Source organism: Copadichromis virginalis, linkage group LG17 (assembly GCF_057382275.1).
Source record: "Copadichromis virginalis isolate Kocher_CV1m ecotype Utaka linkage group LG17, C_Virginalis_male_GT1.1, whole genome shotgun sequence".
NCBI classification, from domain to species: domain Eukaryota; kingdom Metazoa; phylum Chordata; class Actinopteri; order Cichliformes; family Cichlidae; genus Copadichromis; species Copadichromis virginalis.
The window spans coordinates 18,833,282-18,856,555 of record NC_140634.1 but is presented as its reverse complement, the minus strand read 5'-3'; the positions used below and the strand labels follow the sequence as shown (position 1 = coordinate 18,856,555).

Below are 23,274 nucleotides of genomic sequence, written 5' to 3'. Positions count from 1 at the left end.
CTTCAGCAGTGTAAGGTCCTGCTTGCAATGAAAAGTTACATGAAGGTGAGTCATGTACAAGGAAGAAAGCACGCTGCTGTTTTTGTTAGATCAGCGTCACTAAAACTGTTAACAGTTATTAAAAGATTCACACATGGTTGTGGTAGTCTGACGGTCTGGGGAGGCTTTGCTGCTTCAGGAACTGCACAACTTGCTGTAACTGGGAGCAAAATTTATCATTCTACCATTTTTTTAAAATTCTGAAGTGCAGTGTTCAGCCATCAGTTCATGCCACCTCTAAAGGGCTACAAATTTAATGTCACCGAGTGAGATGCTTTGGCATGATCTTAAAGGGGCCATTCATCCTTAAAACTTTCCAATGATGCTGAAATAAAGAAAATCATAATTTAAAACCTGCAATTTATGTTTATTCTGGTTACATTTATATAATTATAAAATTTGTTGTAGCTGAAATAATTAAGTGTCACAAATATACCCCTCCCCACCCAGGAAGGGGCAAATAATTTTTCATGACACTGTTTCTATTCAAATGACTTTATGCTTAAATTCTTCAATAGGCATGATAACATCAGAATTGGTGTGATAGAGATTTTAGTATTGTCTAAGCACTTTACAGGTTCAGAGTTTAAATGTAGTATTTGCACAGTGAAGAATATCACTTGTTGAATAGTAAAATAAAACAGCTGTTTTTTCAAACACAGCAGCGTGTGTGTGTGCAGAAAGATCGGACAAGAGAACTGTGCCTTCTGCTCTGCCAGCACTTCATTTTGACTGCCCATCTTCAAAACACAAGTTCCTGCATAGCCATAATCAGGACTTAGGATTTAAATGCCACACTTGATCATGTTCAGAGCCTCAGCCTCATGAACCCAACCATGATAGAGTCATCTCAATGTCCAAGCAACAGGAACATATACAAGAACAATGTGGGATTTATTCAATGTTCCTGTTTCCAGAGGTGAGCAACAGAGACAGAGAGCAGAGTCTCCAGGATGTCTATGGAGAGTGAGCAGCCCAAAGATCCTAATCCACATTTGAGTACTGAACTTGAACCTTCAAACACAAGGTTAGAGACTTTTTGTTCTTAATGGATCTGATGGTCAGCTCACAATGGAGAGAACAATGTTTTCATTAAGGACAGCAATTGTGCACAGATCAGTTTAAATTATGAATTAGAGAAGTCAGAACTGGTACAACAGTGGTCGCAATGGGATCTTCTCACTTTTGTTTATAGGATATATTAATACTCTCCATCCAAGTTTGGGGTTTACTGCCCTGAGTGTTCCAGTTATGAGGACCTCTGGTGCCTTCACTTTTCACATCATCTTTAGCTCATGTCTCAGCCTTTGCTGTTTCTCAAGCTTCTCATTCTCCTTCGTCTTGATGTTGCTATCACTCGGTATAGCTACATCTATCACTACAGGCTTCTTTCTCTGCTTCACCAGATTGCTTTTCTGTATCTGAAAGTCTCACAGGATCTTATTCATTCTCACCCACCATCTTAACCTTGGGACAAGCACATACTCTGCACAGATGTTCCTGTATACTCTGTATGTATGCACTACCTGCTAGCATCTTGCACTCAGCTGTTATGTGCTGGATTATCTCAAGGGCATCTCTATACAGCCTGCATTTGGGTTTTTTGCTGGTGTGGTAGACCACAGCCTCTATTGATCTCAGACCCAGAGCTCGTTCCTGTGCTGCCACAATTACTGCTTCTGTGCCATCTATGATAGTTTCTCTCCTTGCTCCTTTTATTTTACAGGTTCATGCTACCTGAGGTATTCACAAAATATGCGATAATTTGTGGCCATCTTTCTGATGTACTCATGGCTCTTTCTCGTTTCATCCTGGATAGTAGTTCTGACACTCACTAGTCGCTGGCCTCCTTCTTTCCACTTGGTGTATAGTCTCAGGGTGCTGGATTTTGCACGTAACCCTTCAGGGGCTTTCTAGTCTTATTGTCAGTGGTGTCTATTTTCTTCTATGGCCAGCTTATTGTCCAAGCAGGGCATCTGATAACCAGCAGGGTGTAGCTGTCCATTATTCTTCCCATTAAGCTAACGTCTCAGGACTTGCCTTACGCTTCAAAGGTATAGCCTGTGGGATTCCACGGTACTTATAACTATCCTCATTTTCTGCAATGTAATGCTTCTGGTAGTACAATCCTCTCAGTTCTGACTAACTTACTTCTCATTATTACTACTTTAATGGTTTCTGATATTGTTGCTCCTAGTGGTGGGGATCAACAAATCAATGTCTCATTCACTCCTGGCAAACAGCTTGATGTCATCCATGTAGAGATGGTGGCTGATCCATGACCAGTCTTGTTAATGATCTGGCTGAGGGCTATCAGGACTATCCAGAACAGCAGTGGGGATAGAGCATATCTTTGTAAATGGTGATAACTAGTGATGGCCCGCTTGAAGCTGGCGCTCCGGAGCGTGTGTCGAAAAAAACAACACACTGGTTCAGAAGCACTGTGTCGAGACTTGCTTCGTTTGGCAAAAGTCACGTGACCAGTGACGTCCGAAGCTTCATTACGCACGTAACTGCTTCGGTACCTGATTCAAACGGATATAAGGAAGTGAATCATCCACGGGATTCGTGGAGTGTGTTGATGGTGACAGAGAGCGAAGAGGTGACCATTCCACTGACAGATATGGAACCAGCAAGGAAGAGAGGACGTTCTGGCGTGTGGGAATATTTTGAGTTGATTTCGGTCAATCGGGTAGGTTTGACAGCTTTGTGTTCTTGTTTGCCTCTGTTTTGCATTTGTTTATTTTGACTGAAAAGTTCACAAACCTTGTCTTTACACACACACACACATATACACACACACACACACACACATATACACACACACACACACACACACACACATATATATATATATATATATATATATATATATATATATATATATAGAGAGAGAGAGAGAGAGAGAGAGAGAGAGAGAGATATCTATCTGTGTGTGTGTGTGTGGGGGGGGGGGGGGGGGGTAGTGTGCATAAATAACACTAGGATCACTCCATGTACTACTTAGGTTCGGTGCTTGGTCTGTGACCAGCAGCTGGCCTACAACAACAACACCTCATCGATGCTGAGGCATCTCCGTGCTAAGCACAATGCGGTCTCATCTACGAGTACAATGACAGTGAATCCAAGCATTCATGGTATGGACATCAACCATTATTCAGTCATTCATTCATTCATGTCTCACATCACTAGCACAAAATGTCACTAATTGCGTTTGACTTCACTTTCTGGGTGAGAGGATGCACTGGTTGGTGGTTCTTCCGCTTCCTATGTAATGTCCGCAGGCTATTGGTAAGATGGGAGGCCCATTTACTTTATCCCACAACACATAATAACCATTGAACTACCTGTGAATACTGGCATTAAAGACTAATCAACTTATACAACACAGTTAAGCCTATTTCCATCCTCACATTCAAATGTTTTTGTGTATTGAAGGGATCATGCACACAAATCCCACTCAGACCAGACAGCAGGTGGTCGATGCTGCTTTGGTGAACATGATCGTGAAGGACTCGCAGCCCTTTTCCATTGTTGACGATGCTGGTTTCAGACAGTTTGTTGGTGTCTTGGACTCAACCTACACAATCCCCACCAGAAAGGCTCTAAAGGAAATGGTGGCGGAAAAGTTCAAGGAGGAAAAGGAGAGAGCAAAGAGAGAAGTGGAGAAGGCTACAGCTGTCAGTCTCACCAGTGACATGTGGACATCCATTCATATGGATGCCTACTTGGCTGTGACATGTCATTTTGTCAATGAACAAGATACACTGTCCACAGTGTTGCTAGGAGTGGGACATTTCCCAAAGGCACATACAGCAGAAAATATTGCTGAGGTGAAAAAGGTTTTGATGGAGGAGTGGGGCATCCAAAATAAAGTCAGATGCCTCGTCACTGATGCAGCACCAAACATGATTGCCTCATCTAAAATATTGAAAGTGCGCCACACAAAGTGCATTGCACATACTCTGAACCTCATTGTGAGAAAATCAATTGACAACACGCCTGGGCTTGAGGAGATCAGAGGTAAGGCACGTAAATTGGTAAGCTATTTCCGATCTAGCACAACAGCAAAGGAGAAGCTCTGCCAAATGCAGCAGCAGATGGGCAGATCACATCTAAAGCTCCTTCAGGAGGTTGATACCAGGTGGAACAGCACATACACCATGCTGCAGCGTCTGTATGAGGAGAGAGAGCCAGTTAGTGCTGCCCTTGTCTCAATGAGAACAGATCTCACACCTGTCACTGCTGAGGAGTACCACTCAGTTAAAGAGTGCCTGGAGGTGCTTTCTCCTTTTTACACAGCCACTACTGAACTTTCTGGAGAGCAGAGAGTATCTGGGTCCAAAGTCATTCCACTTGTCTGCATGCTGCGGTATGCAATTGCTAAAAAACAACCTCAAGTTCTGGATGACAAAGCCCGCCAGCTGTGCATGAACCTCACAAGAATGCTGGGTGAATGTTCGTCTCACTTGGAAACAATGAGTGTCATGACCATTGCTACCCTGCTTGATCCAAGATTCAAGGCTGTGGGGTTTTGCAGTCAGACCAATGCTCAAGCTGCAGTGAGACGTCTGACTGCAGAATGTGCCACCATCATTGAAAATGAAAAAGACCAGATCATGCCCGTCCCTCCTATCCCATCTACCTCGTCACAGCCAGAGCCAGCAACCAGTTCTGCAACTCAGTCAGGTATGGCTTTTGTTGACCTGAAGTCCATAACACAATGACAGGGTTCCAGCATATTCTAAAAATGTCTCAATAGTAAGAATATGCTTTAATATCCCAAAGTTTCAATTCCGTTATTGGAAATATGTGACTATTAGACGTTTCTTAACAAAACGACAATCTGCTTGTCGAAATATAAATTTCATTAGATATCTTTAGTAACACTTACAGTTGAATATTCACATGTGATGTCATTTTAAAATACATCTGGAAATGTCAGTCTACAGAATGTGCAGCTATTTAATTCCATTAGTCTTTCAGGTGGTGGGCTGTGGGATTTGCTGGACAGCCATATGGTGGAGAGGCAGGTGAGGAATGCCACAGCAGATGCCACAGTGGAAGTACAGAGGTACATGGCAGATCCTTTGATTCCCCGGACAGAGGATCCGCTCCACTTCTGGGCAACCAGGAAGAATGTATACCCCCATCTTCATAAACTTGCTTTGCAGTTTATGTGCACCCCAGCATCATCCGTTCCATGTGAGAGGATCTTCTCTAAGGCAGGGGAAATCATATCCAAGAAAAGGAACAGACTCAGTCCTCGCACAGTGGAACAAATTCTTTTCTTGAATAGAAGCCACACAGGATAACCTTAAATGCATCATGTTATATGATTATTTGTATGTGACAAATAAAATTTGAATTTGAATTTGAATCTGAAGTTTTGTATTTCACATGTTCGCAAGGATTCCCCCCACCCAGTTCACAATCAGTTCTTTCCCCAGTTTCAAAATATATCAGAGATGTAGCAAATATCATATGATCTATAAACAGATTTGTCCAGGTGTCCAGTGGTTAATTGCTAAGTACCTGGAGGCAGGACCTCACAGCAGAGGCATGCGCCATACTGTGTTGTATGTTATTATATGTATTTTGCATGTATTTTATTTACCAACATAAAGAAGTGACAGGCAAAGAAATACCACACCATGATGCATGTTTACATAAGAACGGTTTATTGATTACATCTACCCATTAGACTAATGATGGCCCGCTTGTGTACCCAAAAAACAACACACTGCAGAAGCACTGTGTCGTTTGGCCAGAGTCACGTGACCGTTAACGTCCGAAGCTTCATTCCGAACACAAGTGTTTCAGTGGTTTACAGGCAGGTGAATCATTCGCGGGATTTTGAGTTGATTTTGCTCAATTCATTTTATCTGCCGAAGTGAAAAACCTGACATGTCCAAAATCATGTTTTCATAATGGAAATGCCATTACAGCATATGACTTTAGGAACACTTCTATGTGAATTAAAGCTGATGAAGACTACAACAATGTATTTGACACTATACGTACATTACATTGCTACAGTTTAGACAATCATTTTGTTTATTGTTTTTAGGTGATAGTCTGCAGGACCCAGGAATACCTGCATATCTACCAGCTTGCAGTGTGGTTCCTGCACTCCACAGCCTCTTCTGTTCCATGCAAGTGGATTTTCTCCAGGGCAGGAGAAACTATTTCTAAGAAAAGGAACAGACTCAGCCAGCGCACAGTAACACTAATCCTCTTTTTAAATGTAACTAACAAAAGGGCTACCTGACATAGATCATGTTTTTACTTTGCAAGTTCTTGATTAGGGGTGGGTTTTGATTATCGCCTTTCTGATTACAATCCATGCTAAATTGAATAAAGTGATATTGATTCATTACAATCCTGTGTCGATTTGTGAATTAACGTTATTATGCCTGAAACGCCAGCATCTCAGGTTAAACCTCACAACATGTCGTCAAACACCATGCAGCTAAAACAGTAACTGCGAGCAGGTTTACGGATTCTGCATACAAACGTGAACACAGAGCGCGGACCCGACGCGTCAGAGTCAGATTTTGATGTGTCGGCGGGTCCGCGCTGTGTTTGCCTCTTTTTTTTCCGCTGGCTTCTGCAGCTGCAGGTTTCATAACTCTCTGTTTACATCTCTAATTAAGTCTCACATGTGTCAGCTTTCTTTTAATAGATACAAAATTATGGATATATACTGTTAAATGATCAGAATTGTAATATTTCTGACTGAGGCAAAACTTTCCAGATTCCAATCATATTGAATCGGATCCTGTATCGAATCAAAATGATTCTACAAATCAGTAACAATGCAGCCGTACTCAGCCCCCTAAGCATTTTCCCTTTCCAGTTCACAATCAATCCTACCCCTAGGTCAAAAATATATATAGGACAATTGGCCTCATCTAATATTTTGTATGAACCTGTCCAGCTGTCCAGTGATTGAATGACAAGTAGATGGTGGAAGGACTCCACAGCAGGGGCATACTCCATAATGTGCTGTGCGTTATCATATGTATAATGTATATATTGCTCACTTATTGTATTTACCAACATCAAGGAGTTATGAGCAAAGAAAGGCCACACCATAGTGCATGTTTAAATAGGGAAAGTTTATTGATCAACATGTATTACGCAAATACGCATTACATTTTTTCAGCCCCCCAATCGAGACAACAAAACCAATTACATGTTCAAAGCAACGGAACGGTGGCCCAATATCAGAGAGAACTCCACTCTTGAGTGAGCAGTGATAATTGAGCAGTCCGTTTTATTTTGCAGATTCAAGCTGCTCTTCAAAATATTCGCCACCAGATGTCACCGGAGAGGACTGTGTTGAAAAGCTTCGAGTAATGAACCATTTTTCGATACAAGCTTCAGTGCTTCGGAAAGCTTCATTTGGCCATCACTAGTGATAACTTCTGCAATTGGCTTGAAGTTGGTGTTTAGGGTTTGTTGGGAAGCGTTCATGTAACAAAGTGTTTTGCTGGTTACCTCTGTGGTGGCCATCTTGTTTTCCCAGTAAAGAAGAGGCCTGCCTCAATTGCAGCTCTTTTATAGGCCAGTCTGTATTAAGAAGGCGTGGTCTTTAGAGTATTTAAAGGGAGGAGGAAATGGATTGGGAGCCATTTTGAGAAGTTGCTGTCTGCGTGTGCATGATGTTGGCAAGAGACAATAAAACAATTACTTCAATTAAGATAGAGTGAAGTCTGATGTTTCCCTCACCGCTCCTCGCGGCGTAACAGGGTTGTTTGCCATATCTACATCTAATTCCCGATGAAGGCTCTGACTTTATTGTCTTTTGTACTGGTCATAATCAGAATAACCTTTATTTGACTTGTTACGTTCTGGTCCCGGCAAGCAATCAAACGCAACAAAAGTTTTGCCCCACTCACTTCCCACCCACGCACAAACCCCAACAAAGACACCTTTGTCAAGTATTTAAGCAGCCATTTATTTTCATCGGCAGTGAGCAATGCCAAAACAATAAACAAAACCCCCTAAAACCCACTCCCTACACTTCCCTAAAAAAAAAGAAAAACAAAAACAAAAGACAAGTCTCTTACCTAATTACCTAACGAAAAACAGGAGAAAACTTGTTCAACAAAAGAAACGGCTTCTCACGCCTACTAGGCTGCGACAGTGAAAGTTATACAGCAAAGGTACAAAAAAAAAGTGACCGCCACTTGTTAACCTATGTACAATTATTTACATGGCAAGGCTAGAGGTACACGTGAATACTCCAGCCTGCACTACAATAACAACACACACAACTCCGTGATCGAGTCAACGGGGTTCCCCCAAAAGCACTGCCAGGTGTCTGTCATCCGGACGTTAAGTACTGGAGGTGGTCCATCAATTATCCAGTCCGAGGATAGGTAAAGACTCCACCCGGATACGCAGCCACGCCTAGGTGTCCACCTTCTAGGAGAGGGAGAAAGAAAGAAAAGGGAAAATACCACCAACCATCCTCCGGTGGGATGCACCATACCAACAAACACATCACTGGGTCATAACAGACTAGTGAGTCAATTTCCTTGTTTGTGTGCACTATAATTTTTCTTCATTTCCACAGCCACAGACAGCAAGTTGGAGCAGCTGTATACAAAGTAAGACTGAATATCTGTCTGCTGAAGGGCTTATTTATGAAAACTATTTTTTGGTGTTTTGTTCAGATATTAAATCAATATTAAATTCTTTCTTTGTTCTTGATTGTTTTTCTTATCTTTCAGAAGATGCTGGCCTTCAGGAGCTTTTAGATGAACATAAGATCGATCTCAGGAAGAAATATAAATGTGTGACTGAAAGAGCTGATGAAACGGGCAGTGGAACTGTCTATCAGGGAATCTATGCAAAGTTCAATATCACAGAGAGACAAATTAAAACTGTTTATACCCAGCACGAGGTGAGGCAGCTAGAAATGGCTTCCAAGGAGAAACCCATGCATGACACTCAAATCAGGTGCCAAGACATTTTTGAAGCCTTACCTGAACAACAGAAACCCATCAGAGTGGTTCTGACGACTGGTGTTGCTGGAGTTGGAAAAACATTCTCAGTACAGAAGTTCGCTCTGGACTGGGCAGAAGGTTTGGAAAACCAAGACATTGATGTGGTGGTCTTGCTTTCATTCCGGGAGCTGAACGTGATCATAGATGACCGGTACAGTCTTCTGGAACTGCTTGATGTTTTTCATCCAATATTACGAAAGGTCACAGCAGAGCAACTCGCTGTTTGCAAACTTTTGTTTATCTTTGACGGCCTGGATGAAAGCAGACTTTCACTGAATTTCACTAAAGTGAAGCTCGTGTCTGATGTCACACAGAAGTCATCAGTTAGCGAGCTGCTGACAAATCTCATCAAGGGGAATCTGCTTCCCTCGGCTCTCATCTGGATAACTTCTCGACCCGCAGCAGCCAGTCAGATCCCTCCTACATGTGTTGACAGGGTTACAGAAGTACGAGGCTTCACTGACGCCCAGAAGGAGCAGTACTTCAGGAGGAGATTCAATGATGAAGAGCTGTCCAGCAGAATCATCTCCCACATGAAGACATTCAGCAGTCTCCACATCATGTCTAGAATCCCAGTCTTCTGCTGGATCACTGCTACAGTTCTGGAGCACATGTTGACTACAGGGAGTGCAGAATTATTAGGCAAGTTGTATTTTTGAGGAATAATTTTATTATTGAACAACAACAATGTTCTCAATGAACCCACAAAACTCATTAATATCAAAGCTGAATGTTTTTGGAAGTAGTTTTTAGTTTGTTTTTAGTTTTAGCTATTTTAGGGGGATATCTGTGTGTGCAGGTGACTATTACTGTGCATAATTATTAGGCAACTTAACAAAAAACAAATATATACAGTGGGGCAAAAAAGTATTTAGTCAGCCACCGATTGTGCAAGTTCCCCCACCTAAAATGATGACAGAGGTCAGTAATTTGCACCAGAGGTACACTTCAACTGTGAGAGACAGAATGTGAAAAAAAAATCCATGAATCCACATGGTAGGATTTGTAAAGAATTTATTGGTAAATCAGGGTGGAAAATAAGTATTTGGTCAATAACAAAAATACAACTCAATACTTTGTAACATAACCTTTGTTGGCAATAACAGAGGTCAAACGTTTACTATAGGTCTTTACCAGGTTTGCACACACAGTAGCTGGTATTTTGGCCCATTCCTCCATGCAGATCTTCTCGAGAGAAGTGATGTTTTGGGGCTGTCGCCGAGCAACACGGACTTCCAACTCCCGCCACAGATTTTCTATGGGGTTGAGGTCTGGAGACTGGCTAGGCCACTCCAGGACTTTCAAATGCTTCTTACGGAGCCACTCCTTTGTTGCCCGGGCGGTGTGTTTTGGATCATTGTCATGTTGGAAGACCCAGCCTCGTTTCATCTTCAAAGTTCTCACTGATGGAAGGAGGTTTTGGCTCAAAATCTCACGATACATGGCCCCATTCATTCTGTCCTTAACACGGATCAGTCGTCCTGTCCCCTTGGCAGAAAAACAGCCCCATAGCATGATGTTTCCACCCCCATGCTTCACAGTAGGTATGGTGTTCTTGGGATGCAACTCAGTATTCTTCTTCCTCCAAACACGACGAGTTGAGTTTATACCAAAAAGTTCTACTTTGGTTTCATCTGACCACATGACATTCTCCCAATCCTCTGCTGTATCATCCATGTGCTCTCTGGCAAACTTCAGACGGGCCCGGACATGCACTGGCTTCAGCAGCGGAACACGTCTGGCACTGCGGGATTTGATTCCCTGCCGTTGTAGTGTGTTACTGATGGTGACCTTTGTTACTTTGGTCCCAGCTCTCTGCAGGTCATTCACCAGGTCCCCCCGTGTGGTTCTGGGATCTTTGCTCACCGTTCTCATGATCATTTTGACCCCACGGGATGAGATCTTGCGTGGAGCCCCAGATCGAGGGAGATTATCAGTGGTCTTGTATGTCTTCCATTTTCTGATGATTGCTCCCACAGTTGATTTTTTCACACCAAGCTGCTTGCCTATTGTAGATTCACTCTTCCCAGTCTGGTGCAGGTCTACAATACTTTTCCTGGTGTCCTTCGAAAGCTCTTTGGTCTTGGCCATGGCGGAGTTTGGAGTCTGACTGTTTGAGGTCGTGGACAGGTGTCTTTTATACAGATGATGAGTTCAAACAGGTGCCATTCATACAGGTAACGAGTGGGGGACAGAAAAGCTTCTTACAGAAGACGTTACAGGTCTGTGAGAGCCAGAGATTTTCCTTGTTTGAGGTGACCAAATACTTATTTTCCACCCTAATTTACGAATAAATTCTTTACTGTCATGGTCTTCGGTGGGTGGCTGGAGTTTCCATTAGGCTCCTGAACTGACCTGGGATCCGCCCCTGGGCAGGGCCAACTCCAGCTCCTGCACACCTGGAGCCTATTGCAGGCTATCAAGCCAGAGGGATTTAAACCACACATCGATGTTCACTCACTGCCAGTTCGTCATCAACCCATGTTGGTAACAGGTCTTGTGTTTCAAATTCTCGCTGTGATTCATCTTACTAACAAAGACTCTTTTGTGCTACAGTTGCTGTACCCACCCTGGCTCACTCCACCTCCGGACTCGGAATACCTAGTGATCATTTTGGAAATCCCTCTGTGCCTCACCTGCCTGCCCTCCTGCCATCACACTCCATCTGGAGCCCCGGATCTCAGGTCAGCCTTTCCACGCCACTCAGCCTCCCCTGGATCTTCATCATCCCCCTCTCAAACACTCCAGGTCCCTAACTGCAAGTAAGAATTGCTGCTCTTATACTGGCCACTTCTGAGCTGCCTTCACTACCTGCCTAACTCCTATATCCTCTCCCCTCAGTGTGACTGTTCCCCACTCAGCTCCGTTCCACTTCTCAGGCCTCGTTCCCTCGCCCTAGCCACGTTCCCCTGGGCACGCCACACCAAGGCTCCACGTCTCGTCATTTTCTGTCTTTGCCACGTTTCCCTTTTTTTGTTCCCCTTGCACTTAACCGTAATAAATTATTAAATCATCTACTGTCTCCGCTCTGGGTTTCTGCACCTGAGTCCTATTCAGTACCGGCCATCCGTCGCCGTGACATTTACAAATCCTACCATGTGGATTCATGGATTTTTTTTCCACATTCTGTGTCTCACAGTTGAAGTGTACCTCTGGTGCAAATTACTGACCTCTGTCATCATTTTAAGTGGGGGAACTTGCACAATCGGTGGCTGACTAAATACTTTTTGCCCCACTGTACCCATTTCAATTATTTATTTTTACCAGTGAAACCAATATAACATCTCCACATTCACAAATATACATTTCTGACATTCAAAAACAAAACAAAAACAAATCAGCGGCCAATATAGCCACCTTTCTTAGCAAGGACACTCAAAAGCCTGCCATCCATGGATTCTGTCAGTGTTTTGATCTGTTCACCATCAACATTGCGTGCAGCAGCAACCACAGCCTCCCAGACACTGTTCAGAGAGGTGTACTGTTTTCCCTCCTTGTAAATCTCACATTTGATGATGGACCACAGGTTCTCAATGGGGTTCAGATCAGGTGAACAAGGAGGCCATGTCATTAGTTTTTCTTCTTTTATACCCTTTCTTGCCAGCCACGCTGTGGAGTACTTGGACGCGTGTGATGGAGCATTGTCCTGCATGAAAATCATGTTTTTCTTGAAGGATGCAGACTTCTTCCTGTACCACTGCTTGAAGAAGGTGTCTTCCATAAACTGGCAGTAGGACTGGGAGTTGAGCTTGACTCAATCCTCAACCCGAAAAGGCCCCACAAGCTCATCTTTGATGATACCAGCCCAAACCAGTACTCCACCTCCACCTTGCTGGCGTCTGAGTCGGACTGGAGCTCTCTGCCCTTTACCAATCCAGCCACGGGCCCATCCATCTGGCCCATCAAGACTCACTCTCATTTCATCAGTCCATAAAACCTTAGAAAAAGCAGTCTTGAGATATTTCTTGGCCCAGTCTTGACGTTTCAGCTTGTGTGTCTTGTTCAGTGGTGGTCGTCTTTCAGCCTTTCTTACCTTGGCCATGTCTCTGAGTATTGCACACCTTGTGCTTTTGGGCACTCCAGTGATGTTGCAGCTCTGAAATATGGCCAAACTGGTGGCAAGTGGCATCTTGGCAGCTGCACGCTTGACTTTTCTCAGTTCATGGGCAGTTATTTTGCGCCTTGGTTTTTCCACACGCTTCTTGCGACCCTGTTGACTATTTTGAATGAAACGCTTGATTGTTCGATGATCACGCTTCAGAAGCTTTGCAATTTTGAGACTGCTGCATCCCTCTGCAAGATATCTCACTATTTTTGACTTTTCTGAGCCTGTCAAGTCCTTCTTTTGACCCATTTTGCCAAAGGAAAGGACGTTGCCTAATAATTATGCACACCTGATATAGGGTGTTGATGTCATTAGACCACACCCCTTCTCATTACAGAGATGCACATCACCTAATATGCTTAATTGGTAGTAGGCTTTCGAGCCTATACAGCTTGGAGTAAGACAACATGCATGAAGAGGATGATGTGGACAAAATACTCATTTGCCTAATAATTCTGCACTGCCTGTAGAGAGGAGAGCTGCCCAAGACCATGACTAACATGTACTTACATTTTCTACTAATTCAACCAAAAAAAATATGAGTACTATGAGGGACATAAAACACGTCCACAAAAACTGATGGAGACTGATGAGCAAGATATTCTGAAGCTGGGAAGCCTGGCATTTGAACATCTAGAGAAAGGAAACGTGTTTTACCGAGAAGACATGGAGCAACATGATATCAATGGTGTAGGGGTCTCTTTGTACTCAAGAGTCTGTACAAATGTCTTCAAAAGAGAATGTGGTATCTTTCAGAAACCAGTCTACTACTTTGTTCATCTGAGCTTTCAGGAGTTTCTGGCTGCAGTCTACATGTTTCACTGTTACACCAACCAGAAGACAGAAATGCTTCAGAAGTTCCTTAGAAATGGTCTTTGTATTTATCCTTAATCTTTAGTATCTTATTCATCATCATCCACAGATATATTCTTTTTGGATAAATTTTTGTGGAGAGTCATGCAGAAATCCCTCGAAAGTAAAAATGGCCACCTGGACCTGTTTGTTCGCTTCCTTCATGGTCTCTTTCTGGAGTCCAACCACAGACTCTTAGGAGATCTGCTTGGTCAGACAGAGACAAATACGCAAATAAATGACAGACTCATAGACCTTTTCAATTCAAAGAATTCAATTCAAACAATGACACTAAACAGCTATAGAAAATTCAGAGGCCTGTGGGGTCAAACAGAGGAAAGACCCAGAGCATTATCAATCACCCAGCGAGTCATCAACAATGTGACGAGAATGAACATTTACAACATGTCTCCGGACAGAAGCATCAACATCATCTACTGTCTGTTGGAGATGAATGACTGCACATTGCATCAGGAAATCCAAGAGTTCCTGAGGTCAAAGACCAAATTAGGGAGAGCCCTCTCGGAGTCACAGTGCACTTTTCTGGTCTTAATGCTGCAAAGATTTGAAGAGGTTCTGGATGAGTTGGATCTGTGGAAGTTTAACACAACATTGGTGGGAAAATGGAAATTGATTCCAGCTGTGAGGAACTGCAGAAAGGCTTGGTGAGACAAGGTGTGATTAACATCTTAAATCAGTGTTAATTAAGCTGTTCTGTTTTTATTGTTTTTTTTTTTTTTGTGGTTGATTATTTTTCTGTGTGTGTGTGTTTTATCTTTTTTATTTATCTTTTGTAGTGATAAAAGAATGAGGGTATTGCATAATGTACAATGATATAAGGCTAAAGGTTGTCCTTGTTACAGAAATTATTGCTATTATTTACATTTATTTTGCCTAATCCATTATTTGAGAAAGAATACTGTTAGACCTGGCCGCTCCCTTAGATAGTGTGAGGTTTTCGGCCATTCTGGGTGGGCTCAGCATAAGTGGATGGATGCAGTAATAAAAAAATGTGACTGTGGTTGTCATTGTTGTGGTTGTTTGTTTTGTCTTTGCCTTGTTGTTGCCTTGAGTGTTATTGACTAAGTTTTTAGGTGCAATGTCATTTTGGGTGACTTAGCATCAGAAGGCCACCATTGCATCACTTTTTCATACCTAATTCAAATCTACATGATTATCATGTCTGCATTTGTACACCTTTGGGCCTTTAGGGCAAAGGACAAGGGAGTGAACTGATGAGGACATCTAGTGGGCAAATAATATAAGATAACCACAGATTTGTGCGTGACCACCCCATTTCCACATGAAATGTATGAAAAACGTGCTATCTTTATAACAAATTTTTAAAAATGTATCTGTCATTGTAGACTTTCTGGATGTCAACTGTCACTGACTCACTATGAAACCATAGCCTCAGCTCTAAAGGCCAAGAACTCCCATGTGACAGAGCTGGACCTGAGCTTGAATGTGATGGGCTAATCATACACAGCTATGAGGGAGGACGCAACACTAACAAAGAGAAACACAGGGCTTAAATACACTGAGGGATAACGATGGAAATGAGACACAGAAGGAGAGCACAGCTGGGAGTAATTGGACTGGATAAGACAAGGGAAGCAAAACTAGAAACAATGACATGAGACACATACCTTCAAAGTAGAACAGTAAACACACAAACTAAACTCTAGACATGTAAACTTGACTAGACTGGGGAGACAGAACATAGGGACCTGGAACATGGGAGAGAAAGGCACAGTAGACATAAGACAGAACACAGGGGAGCCATCACACAAAACCTAAGAACTAAACCCGTGACAGCCGTAATTGAAACCTAGGGAAATGACAATAATCAAAATGGTACAACCAAGGACTCTGAAAATTATATATATATATATATATATACACTGTAGAAACTGTGATTTTGGTTAATTAGTATCTAATAGGAAAGTAATAGTAACTATTACTCAGTAAAAACATGTATGTGTTGTTTTAATTAAATCTAAACAAAACTAAACATTTTTGAGATGTTCAGTTATTTAAATTTTCACAATTTTGTTTGGGGTCAATTAAGCAATAGTTTTGTTGAGCAGATTTAACAAAAATGTATGAGTACCGTGAAAAATGAAGAAATCTAATAGATTTAAGTATTGAAAGCATTTTCATTTCAATCATTCTACACTTCCGCCCGTAGTCTGCTGTGCCATGTGCAGGACACACACGGTTCAGCAGTGGATGATCTCCATTTTGTCTGAGGTGAGATTATCTTAATTTGTATGAATATACAACACGTTTTAAACAATAACGTATAGCAGTTTTAAGTTAAAGTTCTAAACAGTATGATACGTCAAAATTAGATTAATAATGACCACTGTAATGACAGTATCGTATTTTTACGCAAAATAGCACGAAGTGAACTGTTAGCATAAGATCACTTTCCAAGCTTTTGTGGCTGTGTTACTTCAGAGCTTTGACTAACCACATGTTTTATCATATTAAAACATATATTAATGATGTATTTCGATGGGCTGTAACCTCCCTCATTTACATCACTCAGTGATGTAGTTAAAAAAAATTGTGCGGGATTTTGTCAGTCACAGTTTTTTGAAGCTTTTGTCTCCACGCAGTGTTTTTCAGTTGTGGTAATTAAGCTAAAGTGGCTCACTCCAGCAACATAACTGGTTTACATTTTCATGCTGTCGGAGCCCTGTGACTTTAGTGCAGGCACAGCTCACATAGAGGGATGATGCGAGTTTCCAGTTAAACTTGGTTGGTGTATCAGGCTACGTCCACACGTACCCGAGTATTTTTGAAAACTGAGATTTTTCTATGCGTTTGGACCTTTCGTTTTATATGTGAACCTCACCTTTAAAAATTTTAGTATTAATTCAAATTTGTCTTTAACAATTTGTGTGTGTAAAATTTTTACTTCAGAGAGTGTGATTGTTATTAATGTTGTCTGCTTTTCAGTTGCTTGAAGATCCCTCAACTTAAATTCAGCTGATCAGTATGTAGACTATGAATTTTAAATAGGTTGTGATGGATGATTGTATTGAATTAAACTACTAGTTTTGAAATTGAAGCAGAAGAAATTGACTAAGTTGACCCTATTTAATATAAGTTAACTCTGCCCATTTACATTTTATTCTAGGTTGAACGAGATAGAGCTCCATGTAATCACTGATGACCAAATCGAGAAGTTGGTTCTTCCATCAGGGATCCCACCAACAGAAAAGGAGCTGCAAAGTGTTGTGAAGGATACCTTTGGGATTTCAAACGACTTCAGTATTTTAAACCAAAATTTCAGGACTACTTCACTATTCGCAGAAGTGACCAGATAAAAGACAAAGACACTGATCAACTGTCAGCTGACTATGACTCATCATCCAATCCAGTTGTATCCAATGCAGACTCTGCTGCAACCACTTCTCGGGACACCATTATTCTCAAAAGGCAGAACTTTGTGAGACCTGGCCAAAGCTGTTCCCTATTCCACAGTCAGCATGCAAAACTGAAATGTAACTGGAAAGAGCCACTGAGGAGTATAAAAAGAATGGAAATCTTCTACTTTTCCAAAGTAAAGACGGACCTTCTTGAGGAGTTGGCTGAAACTGTATTTCTAAGTATGACCTATTCTTCCTATTATATTATTATTATTATTATTATTATTATTATTATTATTATTATTATTATTATTATTATTATTATTATTCCAAGCACTAGTGAAGAATTTCAGTGCATGCAATCTAAATTAATCAGAAAAATGTTATATTATAAATTTTGTATACATTTTATATTCCACAATAAAAACAATTACTGTTTGAATGTTCTCTTTGTGAAATTGATTCATTTTACTCAGAAAAGTTAAATTAATTTGATTTTCTCTTACTATTCAGTCATTATTTATAAAGTTTAATTGGAAAATTATTGAATCCAATTTGAGTTTTACTTAAACACAAAAGGTTTTCATTTCTTTGTAATGGATATTTTAGTCATTTTTTTACTAAACCTTTGCCAGATTGTTAGTAAATTCAAAGTAATTTTTCCTCAGATATTAATTTAAAATGAATTAATTTTTTGTTACAATTATGCAATTTTAACCTTCAATTTGAGATTTTGTCCCTAAAGCCAACACATATTTACAAGTGAATGTATATATTGTAATATATCTATATCATGGTTAAAGCACTTCTGGATGGATGCAAACTGCATTTCATTGCCCTGTACCTGTGACATGTGCAATGACAATAAAGTTGAATTCTATTCTATTCTAAACTGAAGGATTCAGATGTGGAGCTGCTCTCTGATCTAGCCAAAAATCCACACTGCAGACTAGAGTGTATGAGGTCAGTAGAGGGTGTACTCCATCTTTGCTTCAGAAGTATTGTGCTAAAGAAAGTTAGTATGAAAGCAAAACTCCTGTGTTTTCTGTAAAACTTTTCAGTGCCTGCTTGATTCATTGAAGATGTAAGAGGAGACAGACGACATTCGACCAGTCAGATGAGCCAAAAATCTTTTTGTGATCAGGTGTTTAAGTTCTGTGAAGATAATTAGTGTTGTGTTCATGTCTACAAGAAATAAAGCTGGATTCTAACTGACAGCCATACAATTTGAATCAAACTCTCCAATCTGATCTCACATATTTTTGTATTCATTTTAACACCAGATTAGCTTCATCTTCGTGACAGGTCTGAGATCAATTTGACTGAAGCAGAGAAATTAACTGGGTGCTATTTAAGAGTACATTTATTAGCATGCAGAACGGAAGCTCTGCTACTATTTTATATATATTTTATATATTAAAAAAATTATATATATTTTATATATATTTGTCCTTCTCTTAGGGGTTTCATCCAGATAACTTCAGGGACAGTCTCTGTTTATTAAAAAGTGATGCAGAAATAGATGAGATGTTCATGAAAACACAGAGAGCCATCACTAAAGTGTTGGTACAGTAATAAAGTAAGTATAAAGTATAAGTATAAAGTGTTTCTAGTTCTGCATATTAAGTCCAAAACTGAGAGGAAGGCACGCAGCTGCTCCACCACAACCAAGTCCCTGCTGCTCTTTTTGCTGGATTTCCTGCAACACTGACTGACAGCTGCTGAAGAGAGCCTCTGTAAACACTCATTTATCATCTCTGTTCTTTTATCCTTTGTTCTACAGCTGGAAGTGAAGTTACCAGGGCTAAGAAAGGACAGCAGCAGCTTGTGTTTGGGGAGATGTTCCAACTGGTCATTGTTACTGGGAAGTGGAGTGAAAAGCAGAGTTTAATCCAGCAGTGACTGACAGAGGAATGAGAAGCAGTTCAGATGACTGTTAGTGCTGCAGAGTGAACTGCTGTGGGAACAGCTCTGCTGTCAGACACAGCAGAGTCCACCATCATTCCTGTGTCTCCCTCAGCAGTATGTCTGGACTGCTCTGCTGCTGCTCTGTCCTTCTACACACTCTCTGCAGACACACACTGACTCCACCCCCTCTGCTCCATATTCACCTGCATTTTATTTCATCTATTTTATTCATTTAAGTATTCTTTAAAAAAGTCTCTGCAGAATATTTCTGTTTATGACACAACACTGAGAATCAGTGTGCTTTGAACTAGTGTAGGCTGTGGTTGTGGTTGTAGTGTTTTGAGCTGCAGCTTCACCCTGTGGAATGATGGGGAACTGTGGGGAATATTCAGTTTATACTTCAGAGCTTGTACAGTGGTGTGAAAAAGTGTTTGCCATTGCTTTTTCACATGGGGCCGTGTAGATTTGAAAATTTTCCCCCCTTAATAATAAACACCTTCATTTAGAAACTCATTTTGTGTTTACTTGTGTTATCTCCATCCATCCATTCGCTTCCACTTATCCTTTTCAGGGTTGCGGGGGCGCTGGAGCCTATCCAAGCTGCCTTAGGGCGAGAGGCAGGGTACACCCTGGACAGGTTGCCAGTCTTTTGCAGGGCTAACACATGAACAGAGACAACCATTTGCACTCACATTCACCCCCACATTCACAATTTAGTGTTTCTAATTAACCCAACCCCACTGTTATGTTTGTCTAATATTTAAATTTGTTTAACAATCTGAAACATTTAAATGGACAAATATCCAAAAAGATTAGAAAATCAAATATGCAAACACTTGTTCATACTACTGAATTTGCAGATTGTCATTCCTGTCAGTGCAGGATTATTTCGATTTTCATTTTATTTTTCCAATTAGTTTTTATCTATAGTCTCTATAAATATGACGACAGCTCTACCAGCAAGTTGAGCAGTGAAACAGTAAGATTCACAGCAGAAGAAAAGGACAGTATGAAAGCTGGCTTTTTTCATATTTAAAAATTTATACGATGTCAACTGTTTTATAACAGGAAATAAATAGTTATAATATTGTCATGGTTACCTGTTGCCTCTTTACTCACAGTTTACTAACACATAATCAGATGTGCCCATTATATTTGTTCATCTTAATGTTAAATTTTTGTACCATCATCAGTTTTACTTGTAAATTCTGATGCTGTGATAATATGTATTAACAATATGCTAAGAAAAATGATTTAATTTTGAATAGTAATGATTATTTAATGATTTTCTTTTGGGAAACGTTATCAAAAATGACTCAACAGTCACTACTGCAAACCCTGAATCTGAATTTGAAAAAAAAAAGTGACATTATAAATATTTGTGACTTTGTTAAACACATCAATGTGAAAAAAGCCTGAGAGCCATAAATGTTTGTCAGAAGAAAATTGTATATAGTGTGATCAGCTTCATGAAATGTGTTCTTTTATTGATCACTAAGCAAATGTCTATGTGACTTTTGACATGAACTCTTGTGTGATAAACAACTAACAGCTTCCTCTTTTCTAAGAACATACAGTCTTAGAAAAGGGGAACCTCAGCTCTGAGTTCTTAGAATAACTCCTCTGTCAGGAATAATTGGTAGAGATGAATATTTACAGCTCCTGTGCCAAGTGCATAAATACACGTAGCTCTTTCACTTTGAAGTTGCAGATATTGACTATATGAAGCTTCGGGTGTTTCAGTAATTTTACAAACAACCTACACAGGTAAAAATCCTTTTGAGAAAACAAGATTACCAAATGTCATTAATAACCTCTTACAGACAGGTCTGACCTGTCTGTAAGAGGTTCCTATTTTTGTGGCTTTTATGAGCTGGAAGCCCAAATTATGTACAAATAAACAACTAAGTCCTTAAAATCATTTAAGTTGTGGGCCCTGAGTCTATAATCTATGAAAGTTTTTTTGAATGGAATTATGGAAATAAATATACTTTTCCATGATATTCTAATTTTTTGGAAAGGCTCTGTTATTCCATTGTCTTTGCGCATGCTGGTATTGTCTGTTGTCGACTGTGTTCTGAGAGCAAAGAAATAATTAGAGCCCAATTCCTTGTACTTGTGCACATAGTTGGTCAAAAAGTAATAATTGTATATATTAAAATAAGTAAGAAAATTTATGTTTTGCTAAATTATTTTATTATTGTAACAAAGCTTTTTGGCAATACCCCTTTTTTTATTCATTTATTTATTCTGTTTATTTCCCCTTAAATTGAGCCTTATTTGTAAGGAAAACACATTTCTGGGATGAGCAGCGGAGATGAGTATGTGGGCCGTGCCCATGAATGACTTGACAAATCTCTGCCAAACATCTTGTTTTAAGCTTCTGGCAGCTGACAATCAGGTGATTAGCATGGACTCGGCTACAACTGTCAGTTGTTGTCTCCTCTAAGCATCCCACGTTTGACTGATCTGGATTGAGCTGGAGCCACAGAGCAACTTCAAGCTGGTGTTCCACAGCAGCATCTCCAAACTGAAGGTATTATTTGTATTATTATTTCATACTTTACACTCCTGGTGATGAAGCAAAGTCCAGACAGCCAGAGCTAGAGTTACCTTGTAGTCTCTTATAGTCACCTATATTATATTATATTATATTACATTATATTATATTATATTATATTATATTATATTATATTATATTATATTACATTATCCATTTTCTTCTCCTTATCCAATTTAGGGTTGTGGGGAAACTGCCATAGGGCAAGAAGCGGGATACACTCTGCACAGGTCATCGGTCTGTAGCAGGGGAACACAGACCAACCATTCACACTTACATCTACAACACCTACAGCCAATTAAAATCACCAGTGAACCCAACAAGCGCGTGTTTGGACTGTTGGAGGAAACCAGAGTACCCGGAGAGGACCCAGCCAGACTCCACACAGAAATATCAGCCATGATGGTGGATTATATGATATAATATGATATGATAAATACATTCTGGGATCAGGCTAGTGACTGAAAAATTACAATTTTATTGCAGTCATTTAAAGTAAAACGATGTTCTGGGTAAACGATTTGTTGCATTATTGCTAACATAGGTTTTTATAAATGTAATTCTATTAATCGCTAAACAAAATAATGGCGAAGATGACTGAAATCATTCTAATAGTATTGAGATTAATTTGAGCGCTGATATTCTTAAGGACGAATCCTCGTCTCCTCTCCACGCCTTCTCTCCTCCCCTTCGTCTCTCTCTTCATCCTCGCCAGCCTTCATCCTCCACCTGAAGCTGATGTGGACACAAACACTATTCTTCCTTTGATGTCAGAGGGAGAGAGTCCTCTGCTTTTGCTCGCATCTAACGCGGTTGGAGAACGACTTCGTTTTTCGGCCAGGCCGCTTTAGGGCACGGCAGGGCGGAGAAGGAGCGACGCGGGGTTCGGTGCCGGAGCGGGTCTGCGGAGCTCTGGCAGCGGCTGCTTAATGAAGGAAAGAGCCGCGGGCTGATTACAGCACCGAGACAAGCTGCAGGAGGAAATCCGAGGAGCTGATTCTTTCAGAGTGAGCTGCAAAGGAGCATTCACCATGTTTCTGTCCGTGTGTCTAATATGGACACAGCTGCTGCTCACAGGTAAGCGCCTGCTGTGTGTTACTTCACAGTGATCCTGTTTCGGTGATTAAATATGTTTCTACAGTCCAGCCTGTAAACATGCGCGCAGATGGTGCTCACATCTCCTCTAATGTGCGGTTTGCTTGTTTGATAGCTGGCTGAAGGTCTTCCAGATAAAATAAGAAAGAAAAACTGCTAGCGTCCTTAATAGGATTTTACCCAGTGCAGGTGATGTTATATCAACTGCAAATACATAGTTTAAGTCCTTAAGCTGACATTCCTCAGAAGAAGTGCTTAAGTCTTCCACAGCATGTGTGCTGTACACATGTAGAGGAACAAAAACATAGAAAAGACTTT

At 40.7% G+C, this 23,274-nt stretch overlaps 4 protein-coding genes and 1 long non-coding RNA gene across 5 annotated transcripts in view; all 5 read left to right on the top strand.

The window, feature by feature from the left end:
• The first annotated feature begins 2,502 nt into the window (after positions 1-2,502).
• On the top strand, positions 2,503-4,066 carry LOC146689294 (E3 SUMO-protein ligase ZBED1-like). Its single transcript, XM_085437588.1, has 4 exons — positions 2,503-2,731; positions 3,047-3,146; positions 3,478-4,016; positions 4,061-4,066. The coding sequence occupies exons 1-4, from the start codon at positions 2,621-2,623 to the stop codon at positions 4,064-4,066; spliced, it is 756 nt and encodes a 251-aa protein (XP_085293714.1). The 5' UTR covers positions 2,503-2,620.
• An 8-nt stretch (positions 4,067-4,074) lies between these two features.
• On the top strand, positions 4,075-4,766 carry LOC146689293 (E3 SUMO-protein ligase ZBED1-like). The gene has a single exon (XM_085437587.1). The coding sequence runs from the start codon at positions 4,128-4,130 to the stop codon at positions 4,764-4,766; it is 639 nt and encodes a 212-aa protein (XP_085293713.1). The 5' UTR covers positions 4,075-4,127.
• Positions 4,767-5,057: 291 nt separating this feature from the next.
• LOC146689291 (protein NLRC3-like) lies at positions 5,058-13,703 on the top strand. The gene is made up of 4 exons (XM_085437586.1): positions 5,058-5,180; positions 8,624-8,657; positions 8,781-9,685; positions 13,632-13,703. The coding sequence occupies exons 1-4, from the start codon at positions 5,058-5,060 to the stop codon at positions 13,701-13,703; spliced, it is 1,134 nt and encodes a 377-aa protein (XP_085293712.1).
• LOC146689292 (uncharacterized) lies at positions 11,380-12,047 on the top strand. The gene is made up of 3 exons (XR_014915887.1): positions 11,380-11,539; positions 11,613-11,818; positions 11,898-12,047. It is a non-coding gene; the product is annotated as an uncharacterized LOC146689292 (long non-coding RNA).
• An 8,801-nt stretch (positions 13,704-22,504) lies between the features above and the next one.
• The window catches only part of LOC146689290 (receptor-type tyrosine-protein phosphatase R-like), a 42,414-nt gene continuing 41,644 nt past the window's right edge, over positions 22,505-23,274 (top strand). Inside the window, exon 1 of the mRNA XM_085436002.1 lies at positions 22,505-22,938. Coding sequence (XP_085292128.1) covers positions 22,893-22,938 — 46 coding nt within the window. The 5' untranslated portion in view covers positions 22,505-22,892. The remainder of the gene's footprint in view (positions 22,939-23,274) is intronic.

Bases quoted from the DNA above. Each gene is read 5' to 3' on its own strand.
- LOC146689294 (XM_085437588.1), top strand. From the start codon at position 2,621: ATGGTGACAGAGAGCGAAGAGGTGACCATTCCACTGACAGATATGGAA. The intron at 2,732-3,046 runs GTAGGTTTGACA...TGTACTACTTAG, and splicing joins AGTTGATTTCGGTCAATCGG to GTTCGGTGCTTGGTCTGTGA. The intron at 3,147-3,477 runs GTACAATGACAG...TGTGTATTGAAG, and splicing joins CAATGCGGTCTCATCTACGA to GGATCATGCACACAAATCCC.
- LOC146689291 (XM_085437586.1), top strand. From the start codon at position 5,058: ATGGTGGAGAGGCAGGTGAGGAATGCCACAGCAGATGCCACAGTGGAA. The intron at 8,658-8,780 runs GTAAGACTGAAT...CTTATCTTTCAG, and splicing joins TTGGAGCAGCTGTATACAAA to AAGATGCTGGCCTTCAGGAG. The intron at 9,686-13,631 runs GCAGAATTATTA...CACTGCCTGTAG, and splicing joins ACATGTTGACTACAGGGAGT to AGAGGAGAGCTGCCCAAGAC.
- LOC146689293 (XM_085437587.1), top strand. From the start codon at position 4,128: ATGCAGCAGCAGATGGGCAGATCACATCTAAAGCTCCTTCAGGAGGTT.